General features: G+C 33.0%; 1 protein-coding gene across 1 annotated transcript; it reads left to right on the top strand.

The window, feature by feature from the left end:
* Window positions 1-2,269: 2,269 nt before the first annotated feature.
* Window positions 2,270-16,286, top strand: LOC102586679 (casein kinase II subunit alpha-2-like). Its single transcript, XM_006343142.2, has 10 exons — window positions 2,270-2,679; window positions 9,102-9,231; window positions 9,826-10,020; window positions 11,244-11,401; window positions 12,701-12,791; window positions 12,986-13,051; window positions 13,334-13,416; window positions 14,196-14,259; window positions 14,370-14,438; window positions 15,801-16,286. Exons 1-10 carry the CDS (start codon window positions 2,594-2,596, stop codon window positions 15,858-15,860), a joined length of 1,002 nt encoding a protein of 333 aa, XP_006343204.1. The 5' UTR covers window positions 2,270-2,593; the 3' UTR covers window positions 15,861-16,286.
* Window positions 16,287-22,522: the final 6,236 nt, after the last annotated feature.

Below are 22,522 nucleotides of genomic sequence, written 5' to 3'. Positions count from 1 at the left end.
GAATATTTTTATTGTATAATTATAAGTGTATAGGACGAATATATATGTATTTGCATGTGTATATACAATTTTCTTTCGCTTTATACAAACATAAATTTTACATTATATTGTATAATCTGTGTTTGTATAAAACGAGAAAGAGAGAAAGATAAAAGAGAACTGGGCAGGAGAATATTTTTATTGTATAATTATAAGTGTATAGCACGAATATATATGTATTTGCATGTGTATATACAATTTTCTTTCGCTTTATACAAACATAAATTTTACATTATATTGTATAATCTGTGTTTGTATAAAACGAGAAAGAGAGAAAGATAAAAGAGAACTGGGCAGGAGAATATTTTTATTGTATAATTATAAGTGTATAGCACGAATATATATGTATTTGCATGTGTATATACAATTTTCTTTCGCTTTATACAAACATAAATTTTACATTATATTGTATAATCTGTGTTTGTATAAAACGAGAAAGAGAGAAAGATAAAAGAGAACTGGGCAGGAGAATATTTTTATTGTATAATTATAAGTGTATAGCACGAATATATATGTATTTGCATGTGTATATACAATTTTCTCTCGTTTTATACAAACAGAAACACAATTTATACAATTCTGTTGTATAAAGCGAGAGAGACGAGCACAGAGGGAGCGAGCGAGAAAGGGAGAGTGGCGAGCGAGAATTTGGAGGGAGAGAGGCGACTGACAAACGTTTGCTACGGGGCGCAATTAAATCAAACAGTAGCTACTCCATTTATTTTAGATTATAAGTTTGTCATTCTGTACAATTATCCCTATTTATTTTAACCATTAAAGTAACAAACTATATAAGTATAATACATTAAAATTAAATAAATATCAATAGATAAAAATAATAAAGTAAATAACAAATAATTAAAAGAATTAAAACTTATACTGGTAGTGCATAGAGAATTTAAGCAAAGAAATTAATCAGAATTAATAGTCACTACCTTACCGCCAAAAAAAATAATTAACAAGAATGTAAGCAAAGAACCTAGAATTAATTAAGCAATTAACAAGATAAAAAACTGAAAGAAGAAAATGGTAGTTATTTATTTCACATGTATTAATTATTGAAAAAATTACAGAAATCCCATCTTGTAATTTACTTATTATCATTATCCCCTATAAGTTTTACAAATCTCCAAAATCCCTCATTTTCCGTGCATCAAATTAGTGTATCAGCGCTTATATTATTGTATCTCGCACATTGTATTAGCGCTTATATTATTGTATCTCGCACATCAGATTAATGTATCAGCGCTTATATTATTGTATCCGTTTTGAGGGATTTTCTGTAATTATAAACTTTTTAAGGGGATAAATTGTAATTTTGCCTTAAAGTATGTGATTTCTGTAATTTGCCCATTATTATTTAATTCGTTATAAATTAATACTCTACACATTTAAAAGTAAATTAATAGAGGTGAACGTGTAATTTTATCATTTTAATACATGTATAGCTAATATCCATATAACTTATTCCACATAAGTTATGCAAATATCAGGGCTCAGGATCACAAAAGTTATGCAAATATTAATGAGTAAATTTTAGGTTTAGCAAACATAAAAATCATATTTGTATGCTATAGCTATAGTTTGTATAATTGCGTTCCATAGCAAACTTTATGTTTGCTATGGCTATTAATATGTATATTTCGGTATACATATACAAAAGATCAATTGTATAATCTGTTTCGGTATACATATACAAAAGAATCAAATTGTATAATCTGTGTTTGTATAAAGCGAGAAAGAGAGAAAGACAAAAGAAAACTGGACAGGGGAAGATCTGTATTTGTATAATTATAAGTGTATATGACGAAAATATATGTAATGTATATACAATTTTCTCTCGCTTTATACAAACACAAACGCAAATTATACATTTATGTTTGTATAAAGTGAGAGAGACGAGTGAGAGTGGAAAACGAGATTCTCTAGGGAGAGAGACGAACGAAAAGATATGTATATATATAATTTTCTCTCACTTTTATACAAATACAAACACATTTTATACATTTGTGTTTGTATAAAAGTGAGAGAGGCGAGCGAGAATTTCAGAGAGAGACGAATGACAACAATTTATTGTGGATTACAATTAAATCAAACTGTGATTATATTATTTATTTTGAATTAATAATTTGCTATTTTATATAATTTTATGATAGAATCACAAAAAACGCTTGGTAATTGACATGGACCACTAAGATAATTTTAGGGCTCAGGATCAGACCCAAATTCACTGTCCACGTCCTGAGACTAGTCCAGTATATCCAACTTCACGCCCAAAACTCGATCCAACACCAACACCAACACTCCCACTTCACTGATTCTCTCTCTTGTAAAAAAATGTTAGATTGCGTAGTAGTATACAATCGCCGTTGATTACACTACGGCGGTGGCTTCACATGGAAGATGCGCTCAATTTCTCTTCCGTATCTCTCTAGTGTGCGCTGTCCTTGTTGCTTATCGTGCTCCACTTGCCTCACCTCCTGATTCGGTCGCCGGAAATTTCCTCACTTTTAGTAAGATCAACAGCTCCAAACTGGAGATTGACGGTAAAGTTATGTCGAAAGCTCGTGTTTACACGGATGTCAATGTGCTTCGCCCTAGGGAATATTGGGATTATGAAGCCCTTACTGTACAATGGGGGTAATTATTTTCTGCTTCTTTTTGGCTCTAATTGCTTAGTAATTGATGATTGAAATTATGTAATTTATACTTTTTATATTATGATATATCGGTTAATCCTTCTATTAGTATTATTGGGAAAAACCCTTTGGGTCGTTTGATAGCTGGTTAGAAGTATGCATGTATTAGTAAGGTAAGGAGTAGATATGAGTGAATTTATGTATTATCTTGTGCATGTATTAGTTATCCAAGGATTAGTTATACATGTACATTAGTTATTCCACCTTCTAATGAAATAATTATGCAGGATTCTTAATTGTCAACCAAACGTCGTATTAGTTTTATACATCAATAACTTAGTTCCTATTTAGCTATTGAATGTCGTACAAGTTATAAGGAAATTAACACATAGATAACTTGTTTTTTATCCAGTTACCAAACAACCCCTTATGTGATAGATTGAGAACCTTAATTGTCTAGAACTTTTGTCTTAAAAGATAATTATGTAGTATTGAGAACCAAATTCATATAGCCAAACTGGCTAGTATGGATTGAGACATAGTTGATTGAATAATTGTTGAAGAGATTATGATCGTTTGGTAGCTGATTAGAGTTACGCAAGTATTAGTAATGCAAGGATTAATTATGAGAGAATCTATGTATAATTTTATGCATGTATTAGTTTTGCATGATATAGGTATACATGCATTAGTTATTCCATCTTCTACTTGCATAAAATAATACATGAATTCTGTCATAACTTATATATGTATTAGTTGTGCGGGTTCTTAAATTGCAAACCAAAGTGTATTAATTTTATACATGTATTAGTTATTCCATCTTCTACTTGCATAAAATAATACATGGATTTCGTCATAACTTATATATGTATTAGTTGTGCGGGTTTTTATTGCAAACCAAAGTGTATTAATTTTATACATGAATAGCTTACCTCCTACCCAACTACCAAATATAGAATTAGTTATTCACCTCTTAATACACGAATAGCTTGCTTCATTACTAGCTATCAAATGACCCCTTACTGAACAATGGGGGTAATTTTTTATGCTTCTTTTTCATCTCTAATCACCTAGTAATTAATTAATGAAATTATATAATTTCTACTTTTGTATATTATGATGTGTCATATTACCATCTCCGCTCCTCTGACCCCACAGTTAATGCTATCGTTTTATTGCAACAACCCCTTTTTAAGTGTTAGTTTGAGAGCCTTAATTTTTTAGAATTTTAAGAGTCAATTATTTAGCATAGAGAACTAATCTAGTCAGAATAATTGATATGAAGGATTCATATAGTTGATTGACTAGTATGGGCTAATGCATAGTTGATTGAGTGGTAGATTGATTGCTGAAGACAATTTCAAGTGTTTTTGGTATGGGTGTTGGTTTTGCTGGTAAACACCTAATCTAAATGATCATAACCAAAAGAAAGCCTTTTATTTTACATTTGGGGAACTCACCTCTGATGTGAAATGCATGTGAGGAGGGAATTCTCCAGTCTTCCACATACACTAGCTTTCATGATTATTTTTTAGCTAGATGGAAGCCTATGGCTTCAGGAATGGACTCCAAAACTTACTATGTTTCATTACTGACATTTGTAAGCTTTTAGAATAAACTGGAAACTGATTTGCAAGAATTATTCACGCATGCACTAAACAAATATGCAATATTTCTTTTCATTTCTGGAGGCTGATGCCTTGCTATCATCTGTTCGCACAAGTGCTGTGCCATTTTTATTTGGAATCAAATCATTTTGCGTGCTCTATATTTAGACAAAAGAATTTGGAGATGGCTATTGAGTATTGAGATCATCTCTTGCTAAACTGGTAAGCATATTTCTTGTTTGAAAAATTATGGTCAATGTTCTTTTATTCCTGATAATGTAGGATAAAAAATTACTACAAAGGTGGTACAACAGTTGCATCAGAACAGGATCTCATATCTATCTCACAATCACATACAACTCCCTAGCTTATCTAGAAAGTCAAGATGTTGGTTCATATCCTCAATCAGGCCCTCCTTACACCCAAATTACAAATTGTGAATACATTTTGTCTTGACAAAGAAATTCGACTCTTTTTATCTTCAAAGCATCTCTTGTTTCTTTCCAGCCATAGGGTAGATAGGATGTTTAGTGGAATTGTTCTCCATATCTGTTTAAGCCTCTTGGTTGTTTTCTGATTCTTCCAGCAGTCCAACAAGCTCTTAGGCATTTCCTGGCATCACCCATGTTACACCACAAATACTCCAAAAGAAATTCCTGCACTACCTTGAGAAGTTGCAATGGACGATTAACAGTCTCCTGAGCTTCTTCACATGGAAAATACCTGCTCCCCGGTGCAAATCTTCTCTTTTGGAGTTTGTCATGGGTACATCAGGCCCCAAAGAAGCAATCTATACAAAAGCAGGCAACCCTGGTGGGAAGCTTAGTCTTCCAAAGCATTTTTCATGGTCATGATACCTCCCATTGCCCCTCATGTTTCTGTAATGCTCTGTAACTGTTCTTTACAGAGAATTTCTTGTCACTACTCGCTAACCAGATCAAAGAAATTCTCACTGCTCGTTAACCAGATTGAAGAATCCACTGTATCCTCAACTATATCAGTAGTATTCTACTGCTATAAGAACTGGAAAAATTCTTCAAGTTCCCAGATTTTTAGCCTTCTAGAATTTTCGCCACCCTGCACTTGAGTAGAATTTAGCCAGAAATCCGTTCTTGTTAGTAGAACAATTACGCATTGTTGGGAATTTTGTTTTAAGGCACTAATTTCCTACCGAAACATCTTTCCTGAATTTAATCTTGCAACTATTTCCCACCTCTACTCTTGTACTTCTGTTATTCTGCCCTCAGTTTGCAAGTTATTCTCCAAAATCCACATTATACCTCTATAACCTTTTAAACAATAAGCTCTGTTGTTTAGTGTCAAATTTCAAACTCCCAGGCCTCCCTCTTTTGTCTTTTGTCACCCTTTTCCATCTAACCAAATGCATCTTCTGATTATTTGAGTTTCCTTCCCATGAGAATTGGTTTGTCATAGAATTCTGTTTCTTTTCCACACTAGAGGGGATTAGAGAAAGTGGCATCATATATGTAGGATTCCATCCAAAACACGAGTTAAGGTCAATTTTCCTTCAAAAGATAAATATTTTCCTCCATGAAGTTATCTTGTGTGTACTTATCTAAGTGGTTGTTTGGATATAAGAATTGTGAAATTTGAAAAAAAGTAGTACAAGTTGAAAATGGTATTTGGGTCTTTTGGAAGTAAGTAGTGGCGCAGGGAATGGAGTTCATCTTTATGCCCTTCTTTCTTTTTCCTAGAATTACAACTTCCTTCCATCCAGGGTCAATAACAACGTTGTGTTATCAGTTATATAGGGGTGATATAAGAATGTTAAAAGTTTTGTAGAAATAATTAATACAATAATTCATCAGAAAAGTCACAACCCTTTTGAAAAGTCACAAACCTTTCAAGAGAACATATGCTATTCAAATAGAAATAGATGGGTGTTTTAAGTAGGGGTATTATTGTAATTTAACATTCAAGTTAGGAAGTTCATGCTTTTAAGGTAGTATAGATAGATAGATATAGATAGATAAATGTCATTGTACTCCAAGTTGTGTTTGGAACATGAATACAAATTGGAGTTGTTTTTGAATTTTTGTGAGTGATTGGAGCAAAAATTTTGAAAACAGCTTTTGGAATTTTTCCGAATTCTGGAAAATTGCAATTCTATGTATTCCTGGAAAAAGTGAAAACTATCCATGGACAATTGGGCACTAAGAATCCCTGCCATATATTCTGTTCATTATTCCTTGCCCCATGGAGGGCAAGGTACACTTTGGGAGAACTCTCTACTTTGCATCCCAAATGGTCAACCAATTCTTGAACATAATTGTCTGCATTAATATTGAATACACTGCTTTTATACAGGCTAGCCTGTAAGTTGTAACAGCTTCAAAACACAGTGAAATCCCTCTAATATACAAGAATTGCTCTTTCCTGGCTTCACACATAGGAAGAGTGTCATCAGCATAACTTATGTGTGAAATAGCCAAACTCCCCCCTCCCTCCAATTTCTCTAAGCCACTCGAAATTCTCTGCCTTCCTTAGCATTCTTCTTAAGACCTCCATCATCAACACAAAAGGTATAGGTATGGGGACAATGGATCACTGTGCCTCAACCATTTCAAGGATTTGAATTTTGAAGAGTCCTTGGGTACTCCCATCGATAAAGATTGAAAATCTGACAGTTGATATACAATACTGAATTCGCTATAGTCATTTACGTATTCATTTGTTCCATAAGATTTAATAAACATGACCAGTTTACATAAAAAAGTGTTCATCACTTCATTCCCAACCAAAGTTGCATCAGTAATCTGTCTACCTTTTATAAATGCACTCTAGTTTGCTGAAATCAATTTATCTATCACCACTTTGAGTCTTTCCGCTAACAATTCTGCTGCAATCTTCTGAACTCTGCCCAGCAGACTAATTGGTTTGAAATCTTTCACTTCTACAGCCCCCTTTTTTTTTGGGATCAAGGCAATAGAAATAGAATTGAAACTCTTTACAAATGTGCCTTCTTGAAAGAACAGTTCTACTGTCCTCCACACATTCTCTTTAATTGTATTCCAGCACTTCTGAAAAAAATTCAATTGAAACCATCTGGGTGGTGCCTTCTCTCCTTAAAAGTAACTTTATTACCTCCTCCACTTTCTCCATAGTGAATGTCTCTGCAACCACTTTTTTTCTTCCTGAACTTCTCTTTAGGTTACTTTCTACATGTTGGTCTCCGCAGCTCAGGTTTAGATAAAGATCTCCATAGAACTCCAAAATATGATCTTTGATTCTCTGCTCATTATCCACCAACTTCCCTTCAGTAACTAGTAAGTTATCAGTACAATTTTCTAATTTCAAAAAAAAAAAAGTTATCAGTACAATTTACCTTTTGTGTGCATTTGCCATCTGATGGAATTTTTTGTATTTTATTCCCTTGCTTGACCCAAAGGCATCTAGATTTTTGTCTTCAGGACAATTATTCTTTTGCAATACCTTCAGGCTCCTTGCTAATTAAATTCCTTTCAGATACAGACTGGTTCTGTTCCTGTTTCCCCTTCTCCCCTCTCCTGATGGTCCAATTCTTCTGATCTCTTCATAGCTTTATTCTTCCTTGCTTCCAAGCTTCCAAATACTTCCTTGTTCCATTTTTAATGTCATTTTCAGCAATATTAGCTTCTTCACAGTTAGCTGACAAAGTTTTCCTTCTACATTATAAGAATTCCACCATTTATCTAGCCATCTCAATGAACCCCTGCTGCTCAAACCACACTTCCTTGAACTTGATTATCCTTTCCCCTTTTCCCATTCTCCACAATTAAGAATAGTAGGATAGTGATCTGACGTTGTTCTGGCCAACATTCTTTAATTTGAATTACTCATTCCAAGTCTCTGAGACAAGAAATCTATCCAGCCTAGAAACTCTGTGATTATAAATGCTTCTGAACCATGTAAAATGTGCCTCCATGAAGTGGAAGATCAATCAAAGAAAGGACATTTGTAATTCTGGAGAACTTCCTTATTGATCTTGTATTTCTTGCCCTCCCCAGCTTCTCGTCTTTGAATCTGTTTGTATTGAAATCTCCCCTTAATTCACATCCATAACATTGGCTGAACATTGTCTAATAAGTTTTTTCTTTTTCTTTTTTCTGACTGTTAAAAAGGTACTGTATCAAATGTCCAGCAGCCAGAAGGTGTTGTGGATATTTTACAATGGGTAGCTCCATTACGTGTTTTGTAATGAGCTCAAAAAATCTACCATGGCCACTATATCATTTGCAATGGCCATGTTACACCACACTTGGGATAGCCATATGTACTTAGCACTAACTACAGATTCTGATTTGCTTTCAAAAATCCTTGCATTCCTTTCCTTCCAAATAATCCACCATCCTTGCATTGTCAATAATGTTATCATTGCATTTCCATCTCCTTTGGTCGCAAAGAATAATGATGCCTTCAGATCCTTTTTGAGTTACTTGCTATATGTACAGATTTTTAGTACCATTTCATTTGGCCTTAAGTCATTGGCTATGTATTTACTTGCAGTAAAAGACAATTTAAAAGAAACTATAAAAACCTTTTCTTGCAAAAGAGAGAAGAGTATGTAGGTTGTTAATATAAGTCCTGTGATGTTTTCCTTTTCAAGTTCCAAGTTTTCTGATGTCTTGGAATCACATCACCGGGCCTCCTTTGACAATTTAATCTTGCTTCAGCAAATGCTGTTAGGATGATGGTACCAGTTATTTAATTAGATTTTGTTTCCGTTCAGAATCCTCTCTTTGACCAGTTCAACTTAATTAAACTCGGAGATATTGTATTATTCTCATTGAACCATCCTTCTGATTTATTATTCCAGTGATCAGGATGACTATGAGGTTGTTCGGAAAGTTGGAAGAGGAAAATATAGTGAAGTTTTTGAAGGTATAAATGTTCACAGCAACGAGAAGTGCATAATCAAGATCCTGAAACCTGTTAAGAAGAAAAAGGTATGAGTTCTGTATTTTCACCTTAGGTTACTGGCACTTTATGTAACAGGTGACTATGTTGTTTTTCTATGAGCAATGTTGATTAGGCAAATGTCACACGTTCAAACCCTACGGACAATAGTCTGGTGTTTAAGTGGAGAGGGTTAAATGGGTGGGTACATTATCCACCGAATTTGGACAGTGCACCAACTGGGCTTCAAGGATTTGTGCAGAATCTTTTTTTTTCAGTTTCAAAAAATAAAAATAAAAAAGATTCTGCTTCACAAAGAAATTTAACTGTAAAGTTGGTTATTTACTGTATTGTATAAAGTTGCTATTGCCTTGTATACCACATAGTACTTTTTGCTAACCTAACATTTGATGAAAATCATCCATGTTAACAGCCTTTTAGAGAAAGTCATATCTATCTTATGAATATGTAAATATAAACCAATCTTTTATTGAGCTTATTTTAGCCAGTTTAGTATCATTATGTATCCGCTGGTGCAGCTTTTTTCTATCTTCTCTCGTCTCTAATTTTGAGCTTCTTCAACCAAATGATTTAATTGCAATTGTGTACGTACTTTTGAACTGTTATTGATGGTATTTGTGTAGATCAAGAGAGAGATCAAAATCTTGCAGAACCTCTGTGGTGGACCAAATGTTGTCAAACTCCTTGATATTGTCAGAGACCAGCACTCAAAAACACCAAGCTTAATTTTTGAGTATGTGAACAGTACAGATTTCAAAGTACTGTACCCAACATTAACGGATTATGACATACGCTACTACATATATGAGCTTCTCAAGGTAAAGGGATATCCATATGATAGCAGTCAGTATTTCTCCCCCCTCATTGTCTGCCTTGTTTTACTTTCCTTCTAACGGCATATAACTGAAGATATTAGTTTTATGCATGTCTTATTGTCATCTAGCTGTAGGTTTGCCTATCCCATACTACTTTTTATGTTGACCAGGATTTGGGAGTTCCCTCCATTTATTTTATGCAGTATCACTCTTTTTATCAGAGATACAGTTTTGGAAGCACTTGAACATTTTGTAGATGTATTCTCATTTTCTTTTGATGGAGTCTACTAAGTAAATTCCTTTGCATTTATGTGCCTAGCACAGTTTTAGAAGGCAGACTTTGTCACTTGTAATCATATCCTTGCCCCAAATTAAAAGTGAATTCTTATAACGGGAGCTTTATGGATTTCAACGACATACCCAGTGTAATTCCACAAGTGGGGTTTGCGGAGGGTGGTGTTCACACAAATCTTACCCCTACTTTGTGAAGGTAGCGAGAGTGATTCTGATAGAGTATAGACCATCGGCTTAAGTAATGCATTCCAAAGCAACAACAAATACAGTAATGAAGAAGACATGTTGAAAATAATAAAGAAAAGCGACAACAAATAATACGCTAACCAAAGTAAAGGAAACAACAACATACCCAGTGTAATCCTAGTGGGGTCTAGGGAGGGTGGTGTGTATGCAGCCTTACCCCTACCTTGTGAAGGTAGAGAGACTGTTTTAGAATAGACCCTTGGCTCAAGGAAAATCAGTCCAGAAAAAGAATAAACAGGAGAGAAAGCATAACAAAGCATCCAGAATACCAACTACAACCAAATAATATGATAATCGAAGTACAAGAAACAACAAAATGTAACAGAAATCGAAGGACAAAACTACAACAATACAACAAGTACAACAGGAAGTGGGATAGAGTTTACAAGAAATGATTGCTGGAGGGTATACTGTATGCAACAATTCTAAGAGGAAGTGGGTTCCTTGAACCTGTGATGCCCTCCGTTTTAGAAGTCTGTTTCAGTTATATATTGGTGCTCAACGGAAACCTTTTTTAGACTAGCAAGTTGATAAATAAAATAACTCATAGTTCTTACTCTGTCTTAAGGTTGCCCTACTTCTGACAATAAAGCTTCTTATAACAGTTGTTTAGTTCACCATTGGTCTATTCCTTGTGTATATTTTATGGAGGAAGTGGGAATTGAAACTTCTTTATGAACCTGCAGGCACTAGACTATTGTCATTCTCAGGGAATAATGCACAGAGATGTCAAGCCACATAATGTTATGATAGACCATGAGTTGCGGAAGCTTCGCTTGATAGACTGGGGTCTTGCTGAATTTTACCATCCAGGAAAGGAATATAATGTCCGTGTGGCTTCAAGGTAAGGCATATTTTGCTAAAACTGATTGGTGGAATAGGTGCATCCTATGTGGTTTGCGAGCTATTGCATAGGAGCGGGGGTTTTACCCTGTGCGCACCCTAAGGGTAGCGGCTGCGGATTTCCCTTGTCATAAAAAAAAAAGAAAAAAAAAGAAGAGGTGCAGTTGCTTTGCCAAATGTAGGTCTTATTTACAGTTTTTTAATAGTTAATGGCTCTTTCTATTTTTACTTTACAAACTGTTCTCTGGGAATTTGAGCTTGTAGTTCGAAAACAAGATAATCCTGTAGGTCTTTGTTATGTTAGCTATTTAGTTATGGACTACACTGCCTCAGATAACATAAGATATCCATCATGTGGGTTGGCTTTTGGAGTTTGAATTTTTCAAATTTCTATCTCAAAATGTTTATGATGCTACTTCTCGACCATGAGGTCATGGGACACTCCTTCATAAGGAGCTTCATTCACTTTGCTATGCTAGCAGAAAAAGGCTCCTAGGCTTCACTATAACTACTCTTAGGATTTGTTTGATATGATGTATAAGGAAAATAATCATGATATATTATTTAGTGAACTTTATCCAATGTTTGGTTGTAATTTAAATCATGCATAACTCAAGTCTTGTATAACATAATAAACCAATTGGTGTATTATTTTATACCACCACCAACATGGAACACTAATCCATGTATAAGTGTACCGAAGGGACAAACCTATCATTATCTTTTTCCTAGAAAACAATGAAGGACAAGCATCCATGGTTATAATTGTAAACCCATTACTTTTTAGTTTAAAAAATAAATAAATATTTTGAATGATATCTTATATATCCAATTTGAGTGCAATGAACCAAACACCTAACAAGAAATAGTATCTGTATTACTAATCCTTGCATAACTAATACCTACGTAACTAATACTTGCATTATAATCCCAGTATAATTATACATCATACCAAACGACCCCTTAAGAAGATTGTCAAGAGGCGCTCTTTGCAGTGTAACCATTTAATGGAATGTACACTTTCCAGCTTGTAAGTTTGCTGGACTTGACAAAAGAATCTACAAACTGCTCTCCATGAATCCATACATATGCTAGAGCAGTCAATTTTTGCTTGGAGAAAGTTAGAAGATGTTCAAGGTTAATTGAAAACCAGTGTAAAAGTTAAGTTGGCCACATAATGTTAACTTACGGTTCATAATGTATCAAAATATTTAGTGGCCATTGATTTGATTTTATCCCCTCTTTTGGTCTATAAAAGGCTATCACAGCAAGTTTGAATATGTTTTTGTTTGTTTTTCAGATACTTCAAGGGCCCTGAACTTCTAGTTGACTTGCAAGATTATGACTATTCTTTGGACATGTGGAGCCTTGGATGCATGTTTGCAGGAATGGTAAGAAGCTTTAAGGCTTAAGCCAATCATGGTGCTTCATCCATTTTCCTAGATCTGAGGTTGTGGGCCTTTTGAAATTAGACCCACAAGTTTTTAGAGATTACTTATCAAAAAAAGTTTATAGAGATTACATTGTGTATTAGTTTTTATCATCTTGTTAATTGTGCTTAATAGGCGTATTGTTCTTTATGTAGATCTTCCGCAAGGAACCTTTCTTCTATGGCCATGATAACCAGGATCAGCTTGTCAAAATTGCTAAGGTAACCTGTTTGGCTACAGCTTTCTGCTCACGCAATCTCCTGCGTTGTGTCTTTTCTGGATCAGAATCTGGTTCAATGAGGTCTTTGTCCCAAATGTTACCCCTTTGCATGCCTCTAAACAAATTCTGCAACTAGGTCGATGGTCTATAATAGTCTTGATGGTAGGTTCGTCTAGTTACGTCTATCAGTAGAGTAGTCAGTTGTTTGAATGAGAGGAAACGTTATCAGGTGCAAGTGTATCTTACCTATTCGATTGGAGTTGATGGAGAATTATCTTTTTAGGTACTTGGAACTGATGAGTTGAATGCATATTTGCACAAGTATCAACTGGAGCTTGATCCTCAGCTGGAGGCGATGGTTGGCAGGTATGTTTCAGGCTGTCATCTTTAACCTTGTTAATATTTCATCACCAATCATAAACCTATTGAAATGAATTGCCCTCTCAATTCCTTTTTAATATACTTGGTTAGTCCTTGTAAATAAATAAAAAAGATTCACATGGTTGACTTTTTTAGAACCTAGGATAAAGTTCGAATGATTTATTATATTCGAGTTTGGTGGACATATGTTATTGTGAGAGTTGGACAAGTTGAAAAAGATATAGAGATGTAGAGCAGTTAAATCACATTTGACACTCTGAACAGTATTGCAGTTGATATTAAGGAAATAAGTCTTTATTTTTTATAAAATATACTAATTACTAAAAATTCATGCAACCCTGCAAAGTGAAAACTGCCTCTCTACCCCTAAAAGGTTGGGAAGGGTAAGGTTTATGTACATCCTATCCTCCCCGGTCCCACTTGTGGGATTAGACTGGGTATGTAGTCGTTGTTATTTGTATACAAATTACTTAAATAGTTAGCAATTCAAAGAAAAGGGGATGGAGGGAGGGAGTATAAAATCAACTGTGAGCTGCAACTAGATAGTGTTGCTGACTTACTGAGATGATCTCAGTAGCTAGCTATGATAGAAATGTGGAAGTAGCTGGTTGGTCAAACAAAATGATCTGGAGGGGGGACAAGTACAACTAAATAAGGTTCTTACGGAAATAAGTTTCACCAGTTAGCTTTCACAGAATGGTGGCATATCTGATTGCAGTCAGAATGTATGCTATTGATAGTTAATATAGTCACTTCTCCTGCAGGCACAGTAGGAAGCCATGGTCCAAATTTATTAATGCAGATAATCAGCATTTGGTGTCGCCTGAGGTATGTGCCTTCAATCTGTGGTAATTTATTTTAACCACTTTGGTTTGACTTGCTATAACAAATTGTCTTTGCTCAGAATTTGATACTTTGATTTTGAGGTGTAATTGCAGGCTATAGATTTTCTAGACAAGCTTCTCCGTTATGATCATCAAGATAGACTTACAGCAAAAGAAGCAATGGTAATTCCATATAATTTGCGACTGCTATTTGGGGTCATAAATTCTGTTTTGTCTATGCTTTGCCTGTATAACCAAATGAGTATTGCTGTTTTACCAAGTATAGTAGCAAGGGAGGGATTAGGTGACTTTTGAAAACCTACAGCACTAAGACCAGGATATGAATAGTCAACTACAATTAGGGGTCGTTTGGTGTGATGGATAAGGGGAGTTAATCCCCAGGGATAAAATTTTTAAGTACCCTTTATTTCGTTGTTTGGTTGCAAAGCTTGGGATAACTTATCCCAGGATTATGAATTAGTGCCGGGATAAGTTATCCCTCATATTGGGTGGTATAGTAATCTCGGGATAACTTATTCCGGGATAAAATAGGTAAATGACAAATATGTCCCTTTAAAATCCTTTTTTATATATCATTTTTCACATTTATGTATATTTACATTTTTTAAATACCTATGTATAATAATATTTACTACTCCTTATTTTTATGATAATTATACATATTTTCTATAAAAAAATTATACTATATAAATATAATTTTTATTTATGAATTTATTTGACTAATTCTTATATTTATTTTATTTTGATTTCTCATAAATTTTCTTCTCTTTAATAAACTTAAGAGGGGAAGTTCTATTTTTAAGCTAAATAAGAAAAAGTTATATTTTTAAATACACATGGTACTTATCATGGGTATACATAAAGAAAAATATTTAAATAAAAGAAAAGTTTTATTTTAAAAAAATGAATAACTAAAGCTCGCAAAGAAAAATTTAAAAAGTTAAAATAAAGTGAAGGGTAATTTTATAAACAAACAACTTGTTCTTAAAATTTATCAATATATATTATTTTGAATACAACAAACCAAACACTCAATAAGAAATAATCCCAGGACAATTTATTCCATCATAACTAATCTCAACATAACTTATCCCAACATAACTTATCCCATCATAACTCATATTCAAACCAAACGACCCCTTAAAGTTTTAAACAAGACACATGCCCCAGGAAAGAGATTGTATGGGGAAAGTTGTGGGAGAAGAGAAGGAACTAACTTGTTTACCAATTCTCAAAAAAAAAGAAAGAGAAGGAACTAACTATATCGAGGTTCCTGGAATTTAACCAACTTTTTTCTTTGTTTCCTTTGTGTGGAAGATATCTTAAACCATACATTTGTAGGTTTTATCGCCTCATCATTGATAGGGCATCTTTATTTTGTTACTCTTTCTGTGTGTTTATGCACAGACAAAGGGTGTGTGTGATAGTATTATTTTCACTAGTGCATTTGATATCACGTGTCTGTATTGGTTCTCAGATTTGTGGCATAAACCTGATATCTAGTTTTCTCTCACTGTTTTGTAGGCCCATCCTTATTTCTTGCAAGTGAGGGCTGCAGAGAATAGCAGGATGAGGACGCAATAGATGTTACTTTGGGAAAGAAGAAGCTTATGGTGTAATGTTAGCATATATTGTCATCTTCAGCTATTTGGGATTATGGTATGGCAGAAGTTCATGATGGAACATTTCATGAGCAATATGGTTTCATCGGTTTACCCCTCATGGCCTTTTTCTCTCTGCTGGTTATGAATTGTCTTGCATTAGCCCTCATGTTTTTGTATCCAAAGTCGATTGTGTAATGTTTGAGAATTGAAATATACTGAGAAGCTTTGCCTAGACACTTGCAATATATTCTAAGGTTGTATATGTTTTAATTCGAGATATAGTCTTTAGTTTCCTTGTCTCTGGGTTGTTAGGATTTTGGAATGATTGGCAAAAGATTACTTGGAGGCCGACGGTACTGTAAGACTTCAGTTTTGTGATACTGTTATAGTGTGCTAATTTTGCTTACCTGTTTACTAGCTTACTTCAGGGTTTGCTTGCCTAAAGCCACAGGAGGTATAATCTTGATAGATATCCATGTATATTATGAAATAAGGCAAAGTCTTGTTGGGATTTATGTCAGAAACAGGGACAAACTGTGGATTAGATGGTTACATGCCTCCTACATGAAAGGAATTGTGTTGTAGACTATGGCCATCCCTAAGCAGGCATGTTGGATGATCATAGCAGCTAGAGCTGTTTTAGCTCAAATACCAGTTGAATTCAAGACTGGTAAGAGCCTTATGAGACATTTATTTGCAACAATTGGAGGACAATCCGATTGCTGAGATTAGTTATGTTGGGATAAGTTATGCTGGGATTAGTTATGCTGAGACTAGTTTTTAAAAATAAAACTTTCATTTTCAAGTTTATTAAAGTAAAAGAAATTTTATTATTAAAGTTATCTACATTTTAATTGACATATCACATATACAACATAATTATTAAGTGAGTAGAAACTATTTAATTAAAAATATGTTATTTAGTAGTGGAGCGAAAATTTAAGAGAAATCAAAATATAAATAAACATGAAAAATTAAGCATATAAATTCAACTTATAATATATTCATAAATAAAAATTGTGTTTATAAAATATAATTTTTCAATAGAAAAATATATTATCATAAAAACAACGATAATTAAGGTTATGAATGTTATTTTAAAATGTTGTTAAGAATTATTATGTTAATATACATGAATGTAAAAGTGGGCATAAAAGAGAGTTTAAGGGGGGTATTTTGTTACTTTACATACTCTCTTAGGATAATTTATCTTGGGACTACTATTCCACCCTCAGTGAGGGATAATTTATCCCATGACTAATTGTTAATCCTGGGATAAGTTATTTCAGCCTTTGTAACCAAACAATTGATTAAAGGCCACTCAAAAATTATCCCTGGATTAAGTTCTCTTATCCATCACACCTAACAGCCCCTAAAAGTGGAGGCTATGTGACATGGGGTGGGTGTGTTGGAAGGTGGAGAGAAACAATTAATATGACATGCTATTTATGAAACTTGTAAGGAAAATATTTTCTAAAAATTGACTAGAAAGTTTAGAAAACATTTTATCTCCGTACCAGACGCACTAGGGTATGTTTGGTATAAAAGAAAATATTTTCTGATTTTCTTATTTATTTTCTGATGTTTGATTATAAGAAAAGAATTATTATTTCAACAGTATTTGTATATAATCTATTCAGACACTATTTGAGGTAGGAGACTAGGAGGTGTGGGTGGTGGTGGGTTGGGGCTATGGAGGGCGGGGTTTGTTAGAGAGTGGAAAGGAATAAATTGGTGTGAAATGCTATTTATAAAACTTGTTTTTCTTATTTTTATGAAGTTTATTTTTCTAATTGGTGTATTTAGTATGACGGAAAATGTTTAATTTCATGAAAAGTATTTTTCTGAAAAATGTTTTTTTTACGGAAATTAGTGGATTTTTTATTTTCTTGTGTTCGGTAGGTAAAACAAATATTAAGGGGGGGGGGGTTGCGGGTGGAATGGGGGTAAAAATTAGGTGTGTTGAAGGGCGGAGACGATCGACACAATCAATGTGTATTTGTCGCTAGGGTGGAGAAGACACAATCAATGTGACCAATCAAACATGAAAATATTAAAAATTCTGTAAAAAAAATTTTCTCCATACCAAAAACACCCTAACAACGGTTTACTTATTTGAAACATTAAGGGGTCATTTGATAGAATGTATTAACATTAGTTATATACTTTATTGTGTATTTAAGTGTGTATTACTAATACCATGGATGTTTAGATATTAGTAGTGCAAGGGGATTTAATGCATGTTGCGTGCATGGTTAAAGATCTGATTAGCCCTCAGAATCTTTTTTAAATCTTTTCCACTACAATTATAGAGGATATCTTTGCAAATAAATACTCCCTCCGTCCCATTTTATGTGGCACTTTTCGGATCAAGATTCAAACTATTCTATCTTTGATTGCAATTTTTTCATAGATCTTTTAAACATCTTGAATTATACTTTTTACGTAATTTACAAATATATAAATTTTATTTCAAAAAAATTGAAGATTCCATGCGCAAATTTCCAGTCAAACTTAAGTTGATTGACTCTCGAAAAACGAAAAGTGTCACATAAATTGGGACAGAGAGAGTATTTTTATGCAATGCTTGCTATTTTTAATACACCAAATCAAACATTACATATGAAATCATCTATGTATAATTAATGCAAACATAACTAATACAAACAATACCAATAATACACTCTATTTATCATTATTTTGTACACTCTATCAAACAATCTAAGATTGAAGTGTCAAAAGCTAACCTAAACTATATTTTTTTGAATTTCATACCTAAACTATTAAAAATGTGAGTTTCATATCTAAACTATCATTCGACTGCCAACTTGATAAGCTAGGTGCAAGCATTATCAATGCCTGTATTGATATACTCCCTCCATTTCAGATTAATTGAATTGTTGAGACAATTTTCATTTTTCAGATTAACTTAATCGTTCAATTTTCAAGACTACTTCTAGAATTTTCTTCCAATTTTATCCTTCATTAGTTAGTATTGGAATAATTATTAATTAATGTTTAGTTATTTTAATCATAAATTGGATAATAATTAATAAGGGTAAAAATGGAAAGTTATGTCTAATTTATGTCTTAATCCTCGTTTCTTAAAGGGTGTGAAACACCTCAATGATTTAATTAATTTGAAATTGAGGGAGTAGAAAACACTAGTGACGATCAAGCGGTTAGAAAATCTTTTTGGGAGATGCAATAATCCCAACTTATTCAATAAAGTACCCCTTGACGAATATGCTTTAGGTATGACTTATAAAATTGAAAAAATACACTATTTTATTTTATTTTATAAAAGAAAAACCAGAATACTGAGGGAACTTTTTGAATGCATATGTCATATACTCATATCCATTGAATGTTCCCAATTGCTATTCTTGTTGAATATGAAGATGAAATTTCACTTGCGAAATACCAAGTTGTTCCTCCAACATTACCTAATAAAGATTTTTTTTTTTTGTAGAAATTTAATAAAGATCGGATCAGTGAATATGATTAAAATATGTGTATATTCATTAGTATAAATGGTATATACGCTCCACAATTTTGACGGCAAAGATACTGATAACACAAAAATATAATGAAGGGTATATGCATACCATTTATAACAGTTCAAGGATATATTTGTTCTTTTTCCCTAATGATTTTGAAAAAAAATCTAAAATCACAGATTGTAAAATATAATATTATCAATCTCATTTAAAAGATATTTGTTGATTTTACATCTACTACACAAGTGTCTTTAGTTCAATGTTTAAAACACTAATAACTATCGGTGGTTAAAGAGTTTTTTGAGAGATGCAATTATCCCAACTTATTTAATAAAAGACTTATATTGTGCTTATGCTTTATAACTTTTGTAATCTCATGTTAGATAAACTTTTAGTTTAACAGAAGATCTCTTTCTAATACTTGTTTATATTGGGAAAGATTCTTTTAAGTTAACAAAATGTTAATCATTTGTTATAATAACCTACCTTGGTGATTGTTGTTGTAAGAAACTTTATTGATAGATATGAAAATTTAAGTAGCTTAATTCAAAGTTCTAAAACAATAGCTAAGGTTCTAGTTTCAAAAACTTGAAAATTTTAATTAAAATTTTTTAAAATTTGGATTGGTGTTTTTTTACTAGATTTATAATGTCATGAGTCATACCATATAAGGAAATAATAGAACTTTTTATATATTAATTAAAAAGATATCATGTGAGCTATAACATGGAATCCAACATGAATCACACCGAAAGGGGAAACTACTTGCCAAGGTAGAATTCTATTCATTCATTCATAATTGTTATTGTGAATCCACTAGCTAGATCATTTTAGACAATTCTACGGGGCACGTAGTTTGGGATAAGGGAATTGCTACTAAAGACCAAACCTCTACTAGCAGTAGGCCTCTATTTCAAAGTCCTCTCGGTGCTAAGTAAATCCCGACGGAAAAGACACTATCATATCCATATGAAAATACTTAGAAAACACAATTAAACTACAAATCCAAGCATAAGTCATCACATATTAGCTCCTTTCAAATCATGATTTCATAAAACTTTCACATTAGACAGTTACCTTCATTAGTATCTAAATCATGATTTCATTATATGTGAGAAAACCTTTCACAAATCATTGATACTTTTTTCAAAGAATCCTTAATTCATAAATCATCATTTTCATAAAACATGCATAACTTTCATAATTAATTTCATGATCAAAATTCATGCATTCATAAGCATTATTCATAATTCAAGTGCATAAAATACGCATAGGCATGGGTCCATATAAAATCTATTAAAAATAGTGTAATTGAATCAAATCATACATAATAAGAGTGAAAATATAAACAATTGAATCATAATAAATAGGACCATAGAGATTTGTATACACTGCTGCTGAAATTTGTGTGAAATCAATTTAGAGTTTGAGATTCTTTTGGGACCCAATGGATGAAAGGAATACTTTGGTGAATTTCATATACTTTAGGTAATCAAAGTCATAGCAATGGAGAGAAGGACTTGAAGCTTGTTGAAATTCTAACTTCAACCTTGAGAGTTCGAGAGAGAATTTGGAGAAGAAACCTTGAGAGATTTTTGTGAGTTTGAGTGAATGAGAGTGAATAGGCTAAGTTTGAAGAGTAAAAATAGTTATAGTGGTAGTTATAGATCCTAAACGACATAATTTAGAGTTTAGGTAGGTAGGAAATGACCAAAAACACCTTAATTAAAATTGTCGTAGGTCAAGTTACCGGGACCCAAAAATTTGCCAAGTCTCTACGAAACCCTTCAATGACAGTCGACCCTTCTACCAAAATTTCACTAAGTCTAAACCAACTCTACGGAAGCCTCCTACGGTCCGTCTACCAAACCACGATCCGTCTCGGTCAATCATAGACCTAACTTCAAGGGCTCGTAATTTTTCAAAACTCAACTCAATTTCTACAAGTGTCTTTTATGACCCGTAGAATCTTCTATGAACCGTAGGTGGGCCTCGTGAAACTGAAGTAGTAGCCAAAATGAAATTTCTTCCCCTCCAATTCGATTACCAATTTTTGAGGTATTATAAATTGTTTGGGAGATGCAATTATTCCAAACTTATTTATTAAAGGACTTATTTTGTGTGAATGGTTTATAACTTTTGTATTCTTACGTGAGATAAACTTTTAGTTTCATATAAGATATCTCTTTCTAATACTTGTTTTTATTGGGATAGATTTTTTAAGTTAGCAAAATGTTAATCATTTGTTATAATAACCTACCTTGGTTGATGTTGTAAGAAACTTTATTGATTGATATTAAAAATTTAAGTAGTTTAATTCAGAGTTCTAAACCAATAGGTAAGGTTCTAGACTTCTAGTTTTCAAAATCTTAAAAAATTAAATTAATTTTTTTTTAAAACTTGGATTAGTTTTTTTTTATAACTTACATAAATCACATAGTGTAAGGACCTAAATTACATTCTATCCCTACTCTTTTTCAATTTACAAAAATCCCTCAAAATTATTGCTATTCGGATACATAGCAAAGAAGTCGGATACATTAAATCTGATACATTAAAACAAAATCAGTTAGACTTTTAAAGGAAAGAGAATATAAAATTGATGTGAGTTCCCCAAATCACGCTTAATCTAGTTAATTTCAAATCTCTCCCAAATCTTAAAAGATTCAATCAAATCAAAATTCAAATTTTCTTCTCTCAATTCTATTCCAAATCTGTCTAGCTTCAAACAATTCAAATTTTCTTCTTTCAATTCTCACCCAAATCGTAATAAATTGAAAAAAGTCAAAAAACAATAGTTGATTTTATTGGTATGCGTATCTACAAATTTGGATAATTAATACATTGGTCAATGGATCAATCAACTAATTTTTGTCCATTGTCAATTGTGCTCTCGTGTTATAGTATCCAGGCTCCTCTTAAACGCTTATGCAAAGATGTTAAATTTCTCATATATTAGTGCCACCATATTTGGAAGGAAAAAATGAAAGGAATATTTTAAAATTCAGGCAAGGTATGAATTTTGGAGTGGGAGGGGCAACATCACTTGATTCTGCCTACTTGTTGGACAACTGGGTTGGTTAAAAATATATGATATCTTCTTTTTGCAAATTTCCTTCAGGTAATTGCCCTGTGCTGTCCA

Source organism: Solanum tuberosum, unplaced genomic scaffold (genome assembly GCF_000226075.1).
Source record: "Solanum tuberosum cultivar DM 1-3 516 R44 unplaced genomic scaffold, SolTub_3.0 scf00042, whole genome shotgun sequence".
Taxonomy (NCBI): Eukaryota; Viridiplantae; Streptophyta; class Magnoliopsida; order Solanales; family Solanaceae; genus Solanum; species Solanum tuberosum.
Note: the sequence above shows the minus strand (reverse complement) of the source record. Positions and strands in the feature narration are given on the sequence as shown.